The 19,336-nt window shown below is 33.1% G+C and overlaps 2 protein-coding genes across 3 annotated transcripts in view; one reads left to right on the top strand and one right to left on the bottom strand.

Annotated features, from left to right (window-relative positions):
• LOC123691548 (insulin-like growth factor-binding protein complex acid labile subunit) overlaps positions 1 to 14,459 on the top strand; it is a 27,347-nt gene extending 12,888 nt beyond the window's left edge. The window contains exons 2-3 of the mRNA XM_045635995.1: positions 7,077 to 7,121; positions 11,524 to 14,459. Coding sequence (XP_045491951.1) covers positions 11,537 to 14,131 — 2,595 coding nt within the window. The 5' untranslated portion in view covers positions 7,077 to 7,121; positions 11,524 to 11,536 and the 3' untranslated portion in view covers positions 14,132 to 14,459. The remainder of the gene's footprint in view (positions 1 to 7,076; positions 7,122 to 11,523) is intronic.
• Positions 14,460 to 19,336, bottom strand: LOC123691730 (probable hydroxyacid-oxoacid transhydrogenase, mitochondrial). 2 transcript variants are annotated; one of them, XM_045636271.1, is made up of 9 exons: positions 19,031 to 19,336; positions 18,100 to 18,256; positions 17,693 to 17,771; positions 17,352 to 17,560; positions 16,944 to 17,140; positions 16,351 to 16,664; positions 15,818 to 15,999; positions 15,121 to 15,391; positions 14,460 to 14,625 (listed from the first exon to the last, which is right to left on the bottom strand). In XM_045636271.1, exons 2-9 carry the CDS (start codon positions 18,150 to 18,152, stop codon positions 14,542 to 14,544), a joined length of 1,389 nt encoding a protein of 462 aa, XP_045492227.1. In that variant the 5' UTR covers positions 18,153 to 18,256; positions 19,031 to 19,336; the 3' UTR covers positions 14,460 to 14,541. The 2 variants fall into 2 exon arrangements, with proteins under 2 accessions (XP_045492227.1, XP_045492235.1); XM_045636279.1 differs by lacking the exon at positions 19,031 to 19,336 and adding an exon at positions 18,385 to 18,430.

The following is a 19,336-nucleotide window of genomic DNA, read 5'->3' as shown; positions in this document are numbered from 1 at the left end:
TAACAAAAGCTAGTCGCCCTCAATACATATTTGGCTTGCAATAACACCAAACATTAGATCGCTCTAGTTTCTGGAATGAGTAATAGTAATTTTGCGGTTCACTCGTTTAGCAACAAAACAATAATTGCTCGAAGTTTGCGCTCTTTGTTTAATTAAATCCGAATCAACTCTAAATTAGCGCTCTACCTTTTCAATAACTTCAACAACGTTTTATATACGATACAAGCTCTGCGTAACCTCAATGAAAACATACAGAAATATTGCATCTACTCGATACATAAAACACAACTCGGTTCGCATGTAACCAAGGTCCCATGCATTGAGACCTAACTCTTCTCAACGTATAATCTCCGGCATGACATATTTAATTACAATCGATCTGTTTCACTCAGACTAGCTATTAATTGCACGTCTCAATCATCAATTTCTGTGCGTGCGAGCGAGACGCACATAGTTTAATATCTCTTCATTTGCGCAACTTATGTGTCGTAAGGAGTTTTTCTCATAGCGGTCACTGTCTGTAGGAACTGGTATGGCTGGTTGCAGGCTCACACCTGGCTTACGCATATGTAAGCACTTTTTATCATTTTCTGCCAAACATCTTTCGGTTTTCGTAGAAATTAAGAGCAAGGATACATTAATGGGGTCGGTCGACAGTGTAAACTTAGATAGTTGTCTCGTAAATGATCTATTATGATTCTGCCGCGATAAACAGAATAGTTAAAAGTGTACAACTTTTCCTACAATTAAAGTTGCTCGGACTTATATTAATTTCAATTCATTATATCTGCGTCTAAATTTATGACGGAATATTCACAATTTTAATATAAAAATATATATCGAGAGCCAAAGAATCTCTACGCTTCCTAGACAATAAAAATAGTATGTTCACATACATCATTTTAAAACATGACTCATACAATCACAAGCGGTTTGTTAATACAGCAATATTCAATGTGATCAGGGAACCGTAAAAATAGGGGCTACAGTTTGAGTACAATAGTCTATATCTGTCATACAGGTCAGAAAAAAATTCACTTAACTGTATTATTTAGTTTCATCGCAACAATAAGCTCTTAAAACGTACTATTGGTAACAAATGTTTAGGAATATATTTAGGAAATTATAAAAATAACCAAAAATTCATAATATTAAAATAAACTTTTTACAACAGCAACGTTTACAAATTATTGAAATAAACGATATTTTCAAATGTAGAGTTAAGAGATCAAAGGCAATGTAAAGGAAGTAAGTAGTAAATAGTAATTAGATAATTTACATTTTATACAAACCTTATCAGTCTTATCTCCAGACTAGGATAAGAAGTATCTATTTAATTCTGATATTATCTGTCTATATGTCAAATACATTAGTACAAATCTCTTTAATTAATTTGTACTAAGAAAGTACAAATTAATTAAAGAGACAAACTTTCACAAGTATTTTATTGGTACAATACTTTGTCTTTCTGCTTATTTATCGTGTAATTAAATAATTAAATATCTATTAAAATAAAAGTTATATAAAAACAAAAATTGATACAGACAGGCCGCATTGAATCCGGTATGGTAGCTGTGGCTGAATCACAAACGCACCGACTTATAATAATTAACATAAATTAATTGATCAGACAACACAGGTGGTGGTAATTTGATAACACCCGAAACTACAGGGTTACCTCGCTAAAACATTAGGTACAAACTACAAACTGGTGTTGAAGTTTTGTATTTGAATAATTAAGTTCGAGGGCTTTAGCACTTCTCGTCTGTCACAAAAAATACCAATTTGAATGTATTATTTATTATTTGGCTGTACTATATTTTGTAGGTTATGATGTCATTCATTAATATTAATTCCAATACACAACTTGTTTTTGATATTTACCTTACTGATGTGGTATTTTTTTTTACTTCTACAGCGTTTGATCCACCATGAGTCGCCATCACATAACGTATAAAAAGTCATGATCCAAAGAGTTCTTAATTTCACTCATTTTTTAGATTTCCCCCTTTAAAATCGTATAACAAATTTACCTTATCTGGTTAATTAGAAGCCGAAGGACCTTTATCTCAATGTTGTGCACGATATAATTTAAATTAAGGTTATTTATATTGTATATCTACATACATATAGAGTTTTAAAGAAAAGTATATTTAAAAGTTTAAAAAGGTTGCATTGTGGTTTTCAGACTTTCTAGAGAACCTTATTGTGTTTTTCTCTCATAGCGATAGATGGTTTAATGAAATAGTTCATGTAATTTACAGTAAAATGTTGATCATCCCTTTCTGTTTATTCCAAAAGTACCTACCCAATATGTAATTACTAGGTATATACACGTAATATTCAAAGCAAATTTCTTTTTGGGTCGTTTACTCTGTCATCTCTTAAATACAGCTTGTTTCTAAACTATTTCTTGTACAGTTTAATAAATAAATTTACAACGGCCACTAAAGTAACTTATGATTCAAGATAAAAGTAGATTATGAGATAGTAAATTATAATTATAGGTCCATATTGTGAATGGCATTATTGTATCTGCACATTTTCGTAGTGACCAATGAGAGATGTCTGACATAAATTCGTTTGAAACCAGTTAAAACCAGATATAGCGTAACTATTCAGTGAAACTGGTAAATAACACAGTATTAGCACAGTTGACAGATATATGTGGTATTAGTTATATTAAAATTGAATATATGTATACGTATATGCGAATGATGTTCACATTCGATTGATTGCCAGATGTTTTTGCATCTAAATATCAGACGTTCAAATGTAATCTGTTATCTATGTTCATACAGAATAATGGTTTCATTCGATTATATTTTACATAGAAATCAATTGATTAAACATATTTACTCTACGTTGATATACAAATTCTACAACTATTTAAAACAGAACTAAATTCAAGGAAATTCCTTTAATTTATGTATCTAATTGTAAGAATAATAATAAAAAAGCGTTAAAAAAACCGACTTCAAAAACGGAAAAGTTAAAATAAAAAAAATGATATTATTAATTACTACATATTATTTAGATGTGCTATTTATTAAATAGGTTTGATGTCGGTGCCAAGCCAATGTAAAACTTACCGGCTTACACGGGCTTAGTACTAAGTGCTTAGTGCTTGTCCTATAAATAAACTCCTCCTTTTTTTGAAGTCGGTTAAAAAGTGAAATATTACCTTTGATGAAGTATATTCTATTTAACAAGCATGAAAATATGTAATTAAATTCGTGTTATAATCAGATAGAGTTATTTGCATACACTTTCAAATAAATATGTTTCATAATTTTCGTAGTTATATTATCATTTCAATTAACCTTTTATTGGTTCTATTCATAATAACAATTAAGCTTTATTGAGGATTAATTTTCTTTAACAAATTATTATTTAGTACCATTCTACCTCATTAGTTCATCTATTAATTATTTTCTATTGTACAATTGTTTATTCAAAACTATTTCCATGGAATACTCTATTATTTATTTTTAAAAACGAAACTATTATGCATTCATAAGCAATTAATTGATTGATATTAAATGACAATCGTCTGCGAAGCTCTACATTTAATTGTAATTACAATTAACGCTAATGGAAACTAATCAAAAACAGTTTCCATTACATTCGCACTTGGAACACAAAAACTGTTGAATTTGTATTTTTGGTTTTATGACATTCAAATGCTTTATAAATATAAATTTATAAAGAATAGAAAAAATTCGATCACGAGGCGGGACTCGAACCCGCATCCTTTCGTGCGATTCCGGGGCGGATGCCTGACCTGCCTGATGTATTCACTGAAAAGTGCTTCATATTGGTTGAGACTTGAGATGGTTGTTAATCATCTCAATAGATGACGCGCGGTTTGTCCCTTACACACATAAAACTGAAAGAATAGAATAAATTCGATTGCTCTGGCGGGTCATGAGTGGCTGAGTTGGTCAGGCATCCGCCGGGGAATGGCGCGAAAGGATGCGGGTTCGAGTCCCGCCTCGTGATCGAATTTTTACACAAAAACTGGTTATATATTATCCAATGATATATAATATATAACAAGAGGATATTATCGGATTGCTATCACAACTGAGTACGTTCGGAGTTATCTCAACACTTCAAGTGATAATAACCGATCTCCTTTCTTTCAACAGAACTTTCCAATCTGCCGTTGCCCTTATCTTATACGTGACCAAATACATTTATTTGTATTCAAAATACAATTTTCCTGAATATTATCCCGCAATATTTGCTGATTTTCTTCTTATCTTTATCTTATAGTTTGTCTTAGAATATTCTAGACGATTTTATTACCCATTGTTTTAAACACAGGTTTTAAAAGTTCACGCTTGACAGTAAGATAAAATGAAAAATGTCAACGGCATGAAAAATAACTTTAATTCTTTTGTTTTTTATAAGAAATTAGTCTGGAGGAGGAAAAGCTTGTTACTAGTATTTATCAAATAGGGTTTTTTGCTATTTCGTAGTAGTAAAATGTCAATAAAATATTATATGATCTCACATAACCTATTCCACTCTTCTTACAAAAAATGTGGACTCACTTAAGAAATTTAAATGTTTAGTTTTATGGCATAACTGGTAAACTTATTAGCTCTACCTATCGGCTATCGTTTATACTTATTCAAGTACTAGCTGTGCCCTGCGGTTTTACCCGCAATGCTCCACTTCAAGGCTAATAATTCATTGAAAAAATAGAAGTCTAAATTAAAATGAATAGGTACATTAATTAAATTTCATAAAACCTCTGCTTATTAAACCTTTATTTATAAAGTATGAATTAAAGTTACCTGTTTATTAATTCAAAGCATTCTGTTCACAACATCGCTAATCTAAATTGATTTAAATGAAGCATTTTGTTGCAAATAACCGTTTTATTGATACTTATGTTCCATGGGTGCCATCACCATCCAAAAGTTTACCGTTGTCGAAGGTGTCTGTCATTTCGTCTGACACATTATTATTCACATCGCGGATATACTTTACGACCTTCTTCGTTCAAGGCGACCACAGTTTTTATAATCATTTTAAAATTATTCATGTCGCTTAAGCGGTTTACGATTCAATACTGTTAACATAATTTTATCGATTCTTTATTGAAACTGTTTTATGAAAGCATATCATCACTACATGGTATAAAACAAAGTCGCTTTCCTGTCTCGTGTGTGTCTGTTCTCGTCTGTGTGTCTGTATGCTTAGAACTTTAAAATTATGCAACAATAGATAGATAGAATAGATTTTGATGGGGTTTTTTGAATAGAAAGAGTGATTCAAGAGGAAGGGTTTAGTATATAATTTATGAAGTTTTAGACAAGCCTGGCGAAGCCGCGGACATACAGTTATAGGTACTTACATAAGTAAAGGAGGAAAAGAACACCCTTTAACAATATGTCAACACGTACGGTTACTACATTTTCCTTCATATTTTACAATCAGCATACGTCTGAAACCAGTTTTGGTAGGTACTTGCATCTTTCCTAGCCCCGAGTATTGTTCATGTGCGTTTGCGCATCGATATCACATATTCTCGTACATTCTGCCGTCTACGATCTGTTCATGGAAAATCTAGATTCCATCGACTGACCGTTGAACATAATATCAGTCAGATATTTATAATTTATAAAACGAGTATGGGACTATGTAATCGAATTAGAATTTTCTAGTCCCCATAGTTATATTACCTACGTATATACTGTTCAAAAACACGAAAGCTCTTATCGAAACCTATAACCTGGTTCTTTTGTGCTTTATAGCGAAATTGTACCGAAACTTCATAAATAAAGTAAGGCAAAGTTATATTACAGTACTAGCTTCCGCCCGCGACTCCGTCCGCGCGGAAAAATGAAGATTTATTTTTTTCTACGTAATTTTCCGGGATAAAAAGTATCCTATTTTATGCCCAGGATAATAAGGTATAATTATACCAAGTTTCATCGAAATCGAACCGTTAGTTTTCACGTGATGCCTGAACATACAGACAGACAGACAGACAAAAATTTTTTTAATCACATATTTGGGTTTGGTATCGATCCAGTAACACCCCCTGCTAGTTATTTTTTCAATATTTTCAATATACAGAATTGACCCTTCTACAGATTTATTATATGTATAGATTTAATGGAAAAAGGCCACTTTTAATATGATTTTTATTAGCATTCCTGTGAAAATCGAAAATATACTTAAAAATTTGAACAAACGATGTCTGTATAAAATCAGCCAATTATGCGAAAATCCAGATAGCCGTGACTAATAAATATGAATTATAGTGCCATTATTAGAACCAACGACGCTAAATTGTATTTGATACCGTGTTAAATTTTTATTTACATGTGGCATATGAAATAAATATATGTCGCGTGTCATTTTATATTTTTGCGTGTATTCGCAGTCGTGACGGTTGTTATTGAGGCATTTCAGAAGCGAGTGTGCTTTATTTTACGTTGTTTTAATAATAATATGATTAGAATCTTCTATCGGCTTAATCGTGCAATCTCCGAAAATGTTTCTACCGTTTCAAACCTCGTTATCGTAAATTAGGTATATACAAACAAAATATTCGAATAGAAAACTTCATACATATTATACCTACTTCGTTATTTTCCACAATTTTGTTCACTTACCTACCTATTTATCTTCCATTTATGCATTATTGCCCTCTGTCTATTCCTATTCCACATATTGAAGTGTGTGTAGACACATTTTGCCTATTCGATAGATTCCTATCCCTTTTTATTATTAAATATGTACTGACTTATATGAAATACCTAAGCTTACCGCCCGCAGCTTCGCCCGCTTTGTCTAAAACTTAATAAATTATATACTAAAACCTTCCTCTTGAATCTGCACTCTTATCTACATATTAAAGCATACAAAGGAACATAGGGACAGAGAAAGCGACTTTGTTTTATACTATGTAGTGATTATTTATAACCGAGTAAAATATGTAGGTAATGTTTACTATGTAAATGACTGGCTATTTTGTTTTTAATAAAATAAGCAAGTAACTGTTTATCTTGTTCTTAAGAAAAATTGAAATCTAATAGATATTTTCTTTGTTCTAGGTTCATTATAAAGAAGTCGCTGGGTGGCTGAACGAAGTCATAGAGGTATGTTTGAAACAAAAGATTTCCTACTGCTTACTCATTTCTCCATACATAGATATTATAACTCAGATACAAACATCAATTTATTAATATTAATTATTATGTTTTTCTTATGGTCGAAGTAAAAAATATACCTATTGACAAATCACGATCATATTTTTCCTACATGACACATAAGTAATTGTGAGATCAAAAATAAATGAAAACGAATTGACAAAATTAGTCTCGTAATTCAGTGTAGGTACATTTTTCTTAAATTGTAGCTCTATGAAACACAAATTATTATAAATTCTATAAAATATACTGTATAAATTATATTATTATTGTATAATGAAAAATATCCATATATAAATAAAACACTTATCAGAAATTCCACAAACAGACTAACACAAATACAATTTTTCGCAAAAAAATTACAATATACGTCATGTAAAAACCGATACTTTTAAAAACGGAATAAGCTATAAACCTAATTTACAACTTAGTTTATCTATAAAATACCGTTTGACCCCATCTTAAGCTTAGACCAGTAAGAAATATGACGAAACAATAGTTGTTGCGAAATAGTCACCATTAAGACCTGGTGAAGTCGTGGGCGACCAATAATATAATCATCAATAAGTCCATATACGTATTTAGTTCTTACTGCGATCGTTATAAAGGTGAAAATACATAAATGAAGCAAATTATCTACAGACGACTTTTGTAGGAACAAATTCCTTGGCTTGTCTCCGCAAACATTGACAGTAACGTGCGTAAAACAGCCTCCAATGTTTAACTACTTTGACCCGTATGTTTGTTGGAATAGAGTTGATTAAGGTTAACACATAACATTAACAATGCCCCTATTGCAAATCGTACCATGACGCGATCTTGCAATATTGCTCTACCTACCTTTATTATCCTGGAGATGAATTGGCCCACCTTTAACAAATGATGCTAATGCATGTGCGGCAAATTAAAACAAATTGTCTGTCCGGGCATTCTTGATAATGTGCATTATAATCAATAATGAAGAAATCCATGTGCTAGTTTATTGGAGGCATTCCTTTGTGAGCTGGATATGCAGTATGCACCTAGATGCAGTTGAATAACCTTTCAAGAGAACCGATTGAGTAGGCTGCCATAGATAATTTTGATAGTTAGAGTACGATAACCAGCTTAAAAAAACATACAAAATTAGGTAAATGGGCATCTATTTTCATTCACTCCTTTACCCGTAAGCTCATTATGTATATATTTTGATATTCCTTCACCAAAATCCTCGTCTATAAGACGTAGGGTAGGAACGTTATGTTAGTTATGTTTACTCTGCTAAAATAATGAAAAGTATGTGCTATATTAGCGCTCTTTCCATTTGAGCGATTTACATTGCCGACAAAAACGTTGCAGGCATTTTTATTCCTCATTATTACCATATTATTACTAACAGAGTTCACGGTATAGCACGGAAGTGTCGCCCGCCGTGAAATGGGGTCAAGTATGGGATTATAAAGTGTATTATAATATATCGGCTATCGCACTAGCGCCTGCAACGATATGCATATTTGCACGCACTCGAAACTTCTATGTCGATTGTATGCTAAATGAAGCTATACTTCACTCAACGTTGGATCGTATATTATTCGTGATATATTATTGAAGGGAACTTGGACATTTAATTTTATTACTTATATTATTTCTGCATCACATTTCAGTATTTTTAAACTGTATATCAATCAATATAGATTTTTCAGAGTGCATAAAATGTAATTATTATTGGTAGAGCGAGTTATAAACATGTTTAGTTTTATTGCTTCATGTATCGTATATATTTATCAGTTTCGACTTTCCATCGGATTTACGGAAAACGCAAATTAATATAGTGTAGGAAACTTACAAGAGAACAGCGTAGATGTACTTACTTAGGACAAAGGGACTTCAGCGACTAATTAATGGTAAATAAGTACCAAGAACAGATAGTCGTGAATTAAATTACTCTAAACTTAATGTTGCATGAAACATCACACTAAGTACCTACCTATATCAAATATTTTTTGTTGTCCTTCAAACAACTCTTTTATTAGCCTATAGAGTATGTACATGTAGTAATTTAGTAGAGGCATTTATCTTGAAATGGAAACTACAATTATTACTAGTTTGTCCTAGTTAAGTATAGGTTTCATTACATGAAAACTAATATAGTATAATTATATTTAACATTACATATTAATATTATATTTAATATTACATCAATGAATACATGACTTTATTATTCTGCGTGGTACCTTAATAGCTTCGGAAACTTGAAATTTCCCTTTTGTAAGTTCCAACTAAACAATGTTTCAAATAGTACGTAAAAAAAATAGGTACACTACACACATATCAAAAAGTAATATGTACATTATATATAAAATGTGCACCAAAAAAACAATGCAATTTTGCAGTATAAGTAAAATAGCAAATAAGTACATAAATACAATTTTTTTTTTTTTGTACTATTAGAGCTTCTCTGTTTATAAGTATATCAAAGTTTTATAAAAACATAGAAATAAATGTATTACTTTGTTCTATACTTGAAATTTAAAAAGACACGATATTATACTTATATTTTGTTGCTTTCAAAGATAATGCAGAAATTTTAAATAAGATTCACAAGCAAATGCACAAAGCATAAATTCTTGCTGGTATGTCTGTATGCGTTATACAATTGTGCAAAATTTGCAATCGCTAGGCTTTCTAGTCGGCTAGAAAATGTCTGTTTCTCAATATTCATAGACAGACAGTCTCTTAGAATTCAGAAACGAAAGATGGTGCTAGAAAATCTTATAGATACTTGGCTAACAAAATAATATTATAAATTTTTGTCACATACACATTTAAAAAGCTTTTAAATAATGGTCATTCGTAACATTTAGCACGTGACATCGAAATAACATTCTACAGGGGATAATGTTTGATTCAATAATTAATACAAGTAAATACATGCGGGCCACATGCTCCTGAACAGATGGATATTACTATGCAAGCTGGTATCGACTACAAATCCGATCTCACCTGCCTTTTTGCTTCAGATATTATCAATGCATCAAGTATTTTGCAGCGAAAGTCCATATGAACTTTAGTGTTATTGGAACACGCAAACGCAATTAAAAACCGGTTATATTTGTTGCTACGTGTTTACTAATAGTGTATTTAATACTTGTGTATAATTTCATATACATAGGTAAATAAATAAGTCCAAGACGATAAGACCTTAGAATACTGTTAACCGTTACAGAGCTTTTTGCGGATTCAAGCTTTAATTTTACCGGGTCTTGTATTACTCTGTTTCTCTGTACTTTTAAACAATGGCTCTTTCAGAGAAAATACTTTGTTTAATGAAATTACTTGTTTAATGTCATCGAATAGACTTAATATTCTTGTAAATTTATTTTTGGTACAATCATTTCGCATCGTTTGATATAAAATACTTTCTACTTTATGAAATTTGCATACCAATCGAAAGTTAGGATTAGGTACCCAGTAGTCTATACAAATATTATAAAGAGGAAAGGTTTGATTTTTTGTTTGTTTGTTTGTTTGTTTGTATGAATTGAATAGGCTCCGAAACTACTTGGCAGATTTGAAAAATTCTTTCACCATTCGAAAGCTACATTATCCTAGAGTAACATAGGCTAGGTTTTATCCCTGAAATCCCACGGGAACGGGAACTATGCGGGTTTTTCTTTGAAAACGCGGGCGAAGCCGCGGGCGGAAAGCTAGTAACTTTATAAAGATAAAAATGTTAAGAGACACACCTTATCATCGTCTGAAAAGATAAAAGACCGAGAAAAAGATAAGATAAAACATAGGTATATAATTATATGCAAATTCATGATTTTACAGCATTCTACATATACTCAGATGAAATACATTATGAGTAATATAAGCTACAGCTTAATAGGTAGGTACATTTTGTCCTTAACAGCAAGCGTCGGATATCTCGTAATGTAATGAGAAGTCGACAGATGGACAATGCGCAGATAAGATTACATTGTAAGAATGCGAACAGCTATAAAAGTATCATTTCTAAATTATATTGTACGGAGAGTAAATAAAATTAAAATATTTTTGAGTAATTATTTTATACGAAATAAATATAGGGATTATTTCATACAGAACTTTAATGTATTTCCTAACATTATTATTAACAGTTATAATCATGCCTTATCTACATTCTTTGTTGATTGCTACATACTGTTATTTGAATTACACCGGTAAGGAACAATACGTACATTGTTTCGTAAATGTTTCAGAAAAGTTAACCTGAGCTTATATAACTCGTAAACAATATTTTACATCGTCCAAAAGTCCTGTTAGAGCACGCATAAATCGACGATATTGTTATAACCATTATAATATAATTATACATTTTTCGTTTCAGAGTTCGCAACGACATGGGAGCAAGGTCCCGGGAGTTAATACTGCTCCTGGCAGTGTGCGCACTTGCTATCAGCGAGGCAGTCAATAAAACTACCAAAAAAGACGGAAAAGACAAGGACTCCGATAACTTCCTCGTGCAATATGAAGACTACGATGGCACCGATGACCAGGAAGTTCTGTTCAGTGAAGACCGACCGTGCCCCAGGGATTGCATATGCACTGTATCCCAAGGTTACAGAATAGCTAAGTGCAACCGATTGGAAGTTGGCACGCAAAAATTCGGCGATGATATTACAGACCTTGTTATTGAAAATTCTGACCCCGAAGTGCCCATTGAGCTTGGCGACTTCATATTCAAAAAGCTTGGTTTGCATCAAATTGCTACTGTTAAAATTGTTAACAGCACCATCGGTTCCGTAGGACCTAATGCTTTCCATGGCCTTCATGAACTTTACGCTGTCAACTTATCTAACAACAAACTTAAGGCTCTTCACCCTGAAACATTTGCGACTAATAAAAAACTTTTGTTGTTGACACTTTCAAACAACCCCCTCAAGTTCCCCGCCCCTGGCACTCAAGAATACTTTTTGAACGCTTCTTCAGTTCAAGAACTCGATATTTCTTACTGTAATATGCAATACATCACAGCAAACACAATCAAACATATGTCTGGCCTTATGTATCTTAATCTGGCTGGTAACAACTTATCAGACATGGAAGCAGATACTTTCAAATCTTTGTTAGATTTAGAAGAGCTGGATCTTAGTGACAATAACATCAAAACCCTTGCCAATGACATATTTTCAGAAAATACAGAGCTTGCAACGCTCCACATTCAACGAAACCCGATTGATTCGGTCTATGGCCTTCAAATTTCTGATTTATTAACTTTGAACGCTGGACAGACCAACATCAAATTTGTTGGACCATCAATGTTTAATGGAATGACCTACATTGCCAATCTAAACCTTAGTGGCAACAATATCGAAAAGATTCACAACCAAGCCTTCCACAAACTCGTCGAACTTAACTATTTGGACCTGTCTTACAATAATTTGGACTTTATTTCAAGTATCCTGATCAAGCAAAACATTGAATTGGATATTTTCAAAATATCAAACAATCCGAGGTTAAAACACTTACCAGTTGATGGCTTCCACTGCTCGGCAGAACAATTCAACATCTACTTATTTGAAGCTGCAAATTGCGGCCTTGAGGAAATATTTGATGATTCACTAAAGACTTTCACGGCTTTGTCTCAAATTAATCTTTCTGGTAACAATATCAAAACTATCAGCAATCAGGTATTCTCGCGATCCCCTAAACTAGTAGAAATCAACCTTGCTTACAATCAACTCAACTCTTTAGATGCCAAGGTATTCGAAAAGAACAAGGAACTTGGTAAATTAAATCTACAAGGCAATCCCTTGAAAGTTTTGTCTGCTGAAATATTTGTACACACTCCCATGCTCACCTGGTTAGATATGAGTCATGGAGAGTTAACATCACTGTGGAAGTTAGAAAAGAACCACTCTGCCAATCTCCTTGGCAATTTGAGTTTCTTAAATGTTTCGCATAATCGGATTTCAGAGGTAAAACAGACCGAATTGGATAGCCTTAATAAGCTCCGTACTTTAGATCTAAGTAATAATTTACTGGTATGCAGTCGCGAATTCGAAAACCTTATGACTTGGCTAAGCAACAAAAAGGTCTCACCTAACGCAAACTTAGCAAGCATTGCAAATCTAGCAAAGGACGCTAAAGAGGAAAGCGAAACATATAGCTGGGAATTCCTTACCCGTAAAACTTGTGGAGGTGCTATTGTTCATCCTATTGAACCTCTGCCTCCAGGAGAAGAAGAAATCTGGGAACGTATTGACAAAGATACTGTAGGAGACTTCGATTTGAAAGATACACTCGATGACGGTAAATTAGCCGACGACACTAAATTATCCGATAACAAAGTGGAAGCTGATGACGATAACCTCGACACTGAAGACGATGGAGAGGATGAGGACGATGATGGCGAAGACGAGGGTGATGATGATGATTCTAATGAAGAATATGACGACGAAGATGAGAACGTAGATCTTAAAGTTAAACTCATTGAGAAACCAAAATCCAAATCATCCACTCCCGTACCAAGTACAGAATCATCATCATCACAAAAGAACAAAATGAAGATTGACATCAAGTTGCTTGAGGATGACAATTTATATGACGACTTGGAGCCCGAGGTGTACGTACAGGAATCGGTGCAAGAGTCTGATCATGGCCGCTACGAATACTTGTGGCCCATGTTAATCGCTATTTTGGGCGCATTATTGCTTCTCATTGTCATCGCTAAGGTTGTGATGGTTGTGTGCACCAGAAGGAACAAACAAATCCGATACAACAGTGCCATAATCGCTGCCATGAGCCACCCGGGTCGCACAAAGAAGGACTGTGGCTTGGTCTACCAACAACTCTCAGAGGATTTGACAGGCCCCGCGACGCCAAAACTGAACCGCTACGCCCCATTGCACAACGTCACCGTAAATGCATCTAACGTTCAGTCTTATGAAAGTAGTCCATTCCATCACAGCAATATTGTGCCAGAGGCGGTGTGAGTCATCGGTACAAACTAATGTAACTACATTAATTACTGTGTTAACTCTTACATAAGCAGTAAGTGATAGAAATAAGCGCTAGTCACACACAATTTACATAATTATTAACTTAACTAAATTGAGCATTTCGATAGTGCCTTCAAACGATATTTTTCGAGAATTTTTGCTTAAAGTTTTAGTAAACTAGCGCTTCGTTATATCCTTAAGTAAAGTAACAAAATCGAAGTCAAATTCAACAAATTAATTTAAGATATACATAATTATATATTATACAAATTAGTTGTTAGGTTTATTTTATGTACTTAAAATTATTAAAAATTAAACACTATTTTCATGTTCTTTCATTTATTAAAACTTCAAAACAATATAACCATTTTTCTTACAAATATAATAACAAGTAAACATTATCATCAGTATATAGTTAAAGAATCTTCGAAAAGATTATGTAAATCTTCTTCCGTTTGTGAAACTGGAGTTAGTTGTAACAATCGATGCTGAAACAAAGGAAAAATTGATCTTACAAATCAAGAGAAAACTAAACTTCTGTATCTATATTTTAACCTATACCTATCAGCCACTTTGCATAATGTTACTTTGAGCAAGATACATTAAACAGGAAATTAACCACTTCAATATTATTTAAATCTCAGTTACCGCAATATCATAATTACAGGACAAATTACTTGTTCTACTATAAATGGATTAAAAGAATTACACACCTGTGGCTACCAAATTATCTACACTGTAATAAAATGTTGGCGGATTTGATCTCCATAAATTAGCTATACATACAAGTATTACATATTATACGTGTGGATGTGGGTGGGGTATATAAGAACTATAATATGGATGAGAATCTGATTTAAATTAAATAAATCCACACTATAAAGAGAGAGTGATTCTTTTTTGTAATCAAAAACAACAAGATAATTGAGAAGGCAACTCATACGCTACCCAAAACGCTACATTTACATAACAATAATACACACCTGTGGTAAAGCGCCTTTAACAAGCTTTGGGATATCCGCATCAGTATACCCTAGACTAGAAAGTCCATTGTCTATATTCATTTTTTCCATATAATTCAATATAGCATCAGCCAGTACTTTGCCAGCGTCTTCTTGCTTGCGATTCGCGATATCAAAGCCCAGAAGATTAGCAGCTTCCAAATGCTTGTCGGGATCGCTTTGAGCTGTGAAGCGGAACACTGCCGGAGCCGTCATTACTACTGCTAATCCGTGTGGTATTATTGGATCTTTTCTGAAAAATTTGTGAGGAAAATGAATGACAGTGTTACTACACCAGATAAATATTTGGTGTCAAAAATTTCAATAATTCAAACTATTGATGCTGGTATTAGGGTCTTTACGGAGTGTAATACGACATTGCTTAATTTAATCACTTATATTTGTATACGTAGTATATTATTATTAGTCTGTGCTTATATACTCTAAGTTCTTTGATGTTAGAAAGGCACAAAACAGCGAATAAGACATTGATTAAACTAAGCTTATTTAGTTTAAAAGGCTGAACTGACTGACTGAACCGCAATAGCTTCAATCAAAGCTCATTAACAGATAAAAAAGAGCGTGTGTGGCGAGCACAAGCGAAACTTCTTTGGGAAGATTCAAAGATACCAAAATCAATATATAAGGCGATGATTTTAGTATCTCCGCAATGCCTTACCCATAATCATTCGGGACGAATTTCTTCACGTTGCCCGCGATGGGATAAGCGAGGCCATGGCACAGATGCACGCCAGCGTTGCCAATACCAACCCCAGCCATCGTGGCCGCTAGGTGCATGCTTGAACGAGCCTCTATATCATCCGCGTTATTTACCGACCGCTCGAAGTATTTTGCTAGTGTCTGGAAAAAATATTATTAATATTCTGATTTTTTTGAAAATACATCTGAATAAAAAATACTGACTAATATTATTAGAAACTGGACATAGGCAAAATGGCGGCAACAAAGTTCTTTCATACATAAAGTTGTTGAATTGTTTTGAAAATTTTCATTTCTAAGCAGTGAATTAAGTTACATTTTGCAATAAGTATTTTTCTAGTTTCTTACCCAAGATCAAGCTAGACCTGTACAAAATAATACTAACATTACTCAACATCCATCCATGTCATATATTTTTTTTACTTATTAAAATCAATACAGAGGATCGAATAATTCATTAGGTATTGTACTTGTAAGATCCACACAACCAACCTGCAAGCAAAATCTAGCCCAGACATCAGAAATAGGATTGCTTCCTTGATACACTGGTCTCAAAGCGGGATTCGTAGGCGCTGGTCCGCGCTCCGAATAAGGAATTGCAGTAAAACTTTCCAAAGCATGGCAAAATATGTCAAAACCGGAGTATATTGCAACGTTTTTTGGTACTGTTAAGGTGTGAAGAGGATCGATTAAGGCTAAGAGTGGTCTAAGCGCCGAATTTGCTATACCAGTTTTGGCATGAATTTCTTCATAGTCAAATATGCTCATGCCTGTTGTTTCGCTTCCTGTGCCACTGGTTGTGGGGACTGAAATAATATTTATAGGTCTTGACTTGCTTTTTCCTTGTTTCAAGATTATTATGAATGACTACATTTGCAAGCTCAATAACAATATCTGTAAGTTAAATAGCAAAGCAGCAATGTAATGTGAAGGTGTAATGAAAATGCTAGTGACACCCAATATGGTTAAGAGTTAAGACTGTAGCCTGTGTCCTGTGACTAAAATACTATTCATGCATGATGCAAATTGAGGTAGTGAAACCTAAATATACACATAATATTGTAACAAATTGTAAAATCACTCACTTGCAATGAGAGGCTTCAGAGGAACAGTAACTTGCTTTCCTTTACCAACAGGCATGTTAACATAATCCAGAAATTCTGCATCAGGGTCACATGAGTACAAATTAGCTGCTTTGCATGTGTCCATCACTGATCCACCTCCAACAGCTATGAAACTATCAAAGTCACCAGCTTTTGCAAACTCTATAGCATCCTTAAAACTGTAATTCAACATATTATTATAAGATTCAGTTCAGTTATATTTTGGTTTAATGAAAGTTCTTTAAATAAGTATGATTTTGGATTCCTTAATTTTTTTATAGTTGAGAAAGCAGATGTTAAGCTCATAAATACTTGTAAAACTAGAAGTGTTACAGGTACTTTGCCAACTTTGCATTTTAATAAATTTATTTGCTTTTTATTGATATTTACCTTGTATCTGTTGGCTCGACTCTAACATTATCATATACTTTGTAATTTATTCCATTTTTAGTAAGTGAATCCAGTACAGCTTTAGTTGGATTCAATGATACCACATTGGGATCAGTCATAACACAAACATGTTTGGCACCCAGGTTGACTAGATCCATGCCAACCTCTTTTGTAACTCCGAGCCCATATCTTACAGTTGAGCATTTTATCTATAACAAATGAAACTTTAAGAATTTAGTGCAATAATTTCCTTATATAATTCTTAGATAAGTGCAATAGATAATTAATATCATAACGTATTATTACTGCCTGTATGGAAAAAGGAAAAAATATTAACATACTTCAAAAGCATAATCCTTTGTTGGTGTTGCATTGGTAACCTGGAAGTTTCCTCTATGGCTATGGGCTGGGCATTGGCATCTGAAGATGAACAATAACTAGAGTGAATATTATAGTTTAAATTTATGCATTTTTAGTAATTGTGAAGCATTTGAATGACTTAACAGGATCTACAATCAATGTATTGGATATCCACATCCAGCTAATTGTAGGTATATTGGATGTCCACTATCCAATAAAAGCGAATTGCATATGGGTAGTTTACTATGCAAATAATGTAATATAAAGATCACTCAGACACTTATCAATGACCATTAGGAGTACTGAACATTCTCAAATGTAACATCATTATTGAAGTGGACTTTGAATAGGTACTTAGCTAAATATATTTACTTGAGGGTGTACTTACGCAGCAACATTTATCGTTCTTAGCAAATCAAACACACGTTTACGAGAAGACATAGTTATTCAGTATTCTTCACTTTAATAAATAATAAGTTTTAAAATGGTCCTCCTTTACAGCATAATATGTTGGCAAGTAATATTTATTTTATCAACGTTGTAACCTGTACAATAAATTATGAATAAACCATTGAGATAATAGTACTACGTATGGAGGAGACACCACGAACAAAATCTGTGCGCCATTTTTTTGCTCTAAGTTTTAATAATTATTATCTAGTTAGGTACTTACCGATGAAAGTTATTCCTATGCACTTTTACGTATTATTTGTGCAATATCGTAACACACACGAAGGCATATTTGATATAGTATTCGATGCGTTTCACTTTAAAACAAATAAAAAATGAGCGTGCAGTTACGCCATAATGGCGTATGTTGAGCGGAACATAAGTGATGTACCTAGGCGGTGTCGTCTCCATATGTATATCTCAATGGAATAAACATATTATCTTATCAAATGTATGACCCTGAATTTAGCACAGCAGACAAAACAAAATATAATTTCAGATGGGGATATCTAATCTATACTAATATTATAAAGCTGAAGAGTTTGTTTGTTTGTTTGTTTGAACGCGCTAATCTCGGGAACTACTGGTCCGATTTGAAAAATTCTTTCGGTGTTAGATAGCTCATTTATCGAGGAAGGCTATAGGCTATATTATATCATCACGCTACGACCGACGGGAGAGGAGTCACGGGGGTGAAACCGCGCGGAGCAGCTAGTATCTATATATAAAGCGAAATTAAGTTCTTCAAGTTTTACAAATTGAAACTGGCATCAAAAAAAAATAAGGATACCTTATGATCCGACCATGATCCGACTGACAAATTTAAAATTAAAAAAAAAGTACCTTTAGATAACACCAAGATTACTTACACTGGTCTGCAAAGAAATCCTCCTTTGAATAAAAATATTATAAACATGAAGATCTTAACATGCTGAATCTAGCTTCATCTCAATCTGCTTTCATTTTTTTTTTTATCACGTCTAATTTTTTTTTGTCGTTTTTAAAGGTATTTCATTTAACCTCAAAATTCTGTATTGTTTGGTAGTCTCTCTTGCAATAATGCTATTTTATTTGGTCTTTATTATGATATTTTTCATCACGAAAACGACTTGAATTTATAAAATTCGCATGCATAACTTTTTGTTTGTTTTCATTCTGTTATGTCCTCGGCACAG

Source organism: Colias croceus, chromosome 1 (assembly GCF_905220415.1).
Source record: "Colias croceus chromosome 1, ilColCroc2.1".
In the NCBI taxonomy this organism is placed as follows: domain Eukaryota; kingdom Metazoa; phylum Arthropoda; class Insecta; order Lepidoptera; family Pieridae; genus Colias; species Colias croceus.
This window is presented reverse-complemented; position numbering and strand designations above follow the sequence as displayed.

Coding starts and splice junctions, on each gene's coding strand:
- LOC123691730 (XM_045636271.1), bottom strand. CDS start 18,152: ATGTCTTCTCGTAAACGTGTGTTTGATTTGCTAAGAACGATAAATGTT. Junction 17,561..17,692: donor CAAAGGATTATGCTTTTGAA/GTATGTTAATAT, acceptor CATTTGTTATAG/ATAAAATGCTCAACTGTAAG. Junction 17,141..17,351: donor GTCGAGCCAACAGATACAAG/GTAAATATCAAT, acceptor GTTGAATTACAG/TTTTAAGGATGCTATAGAGT.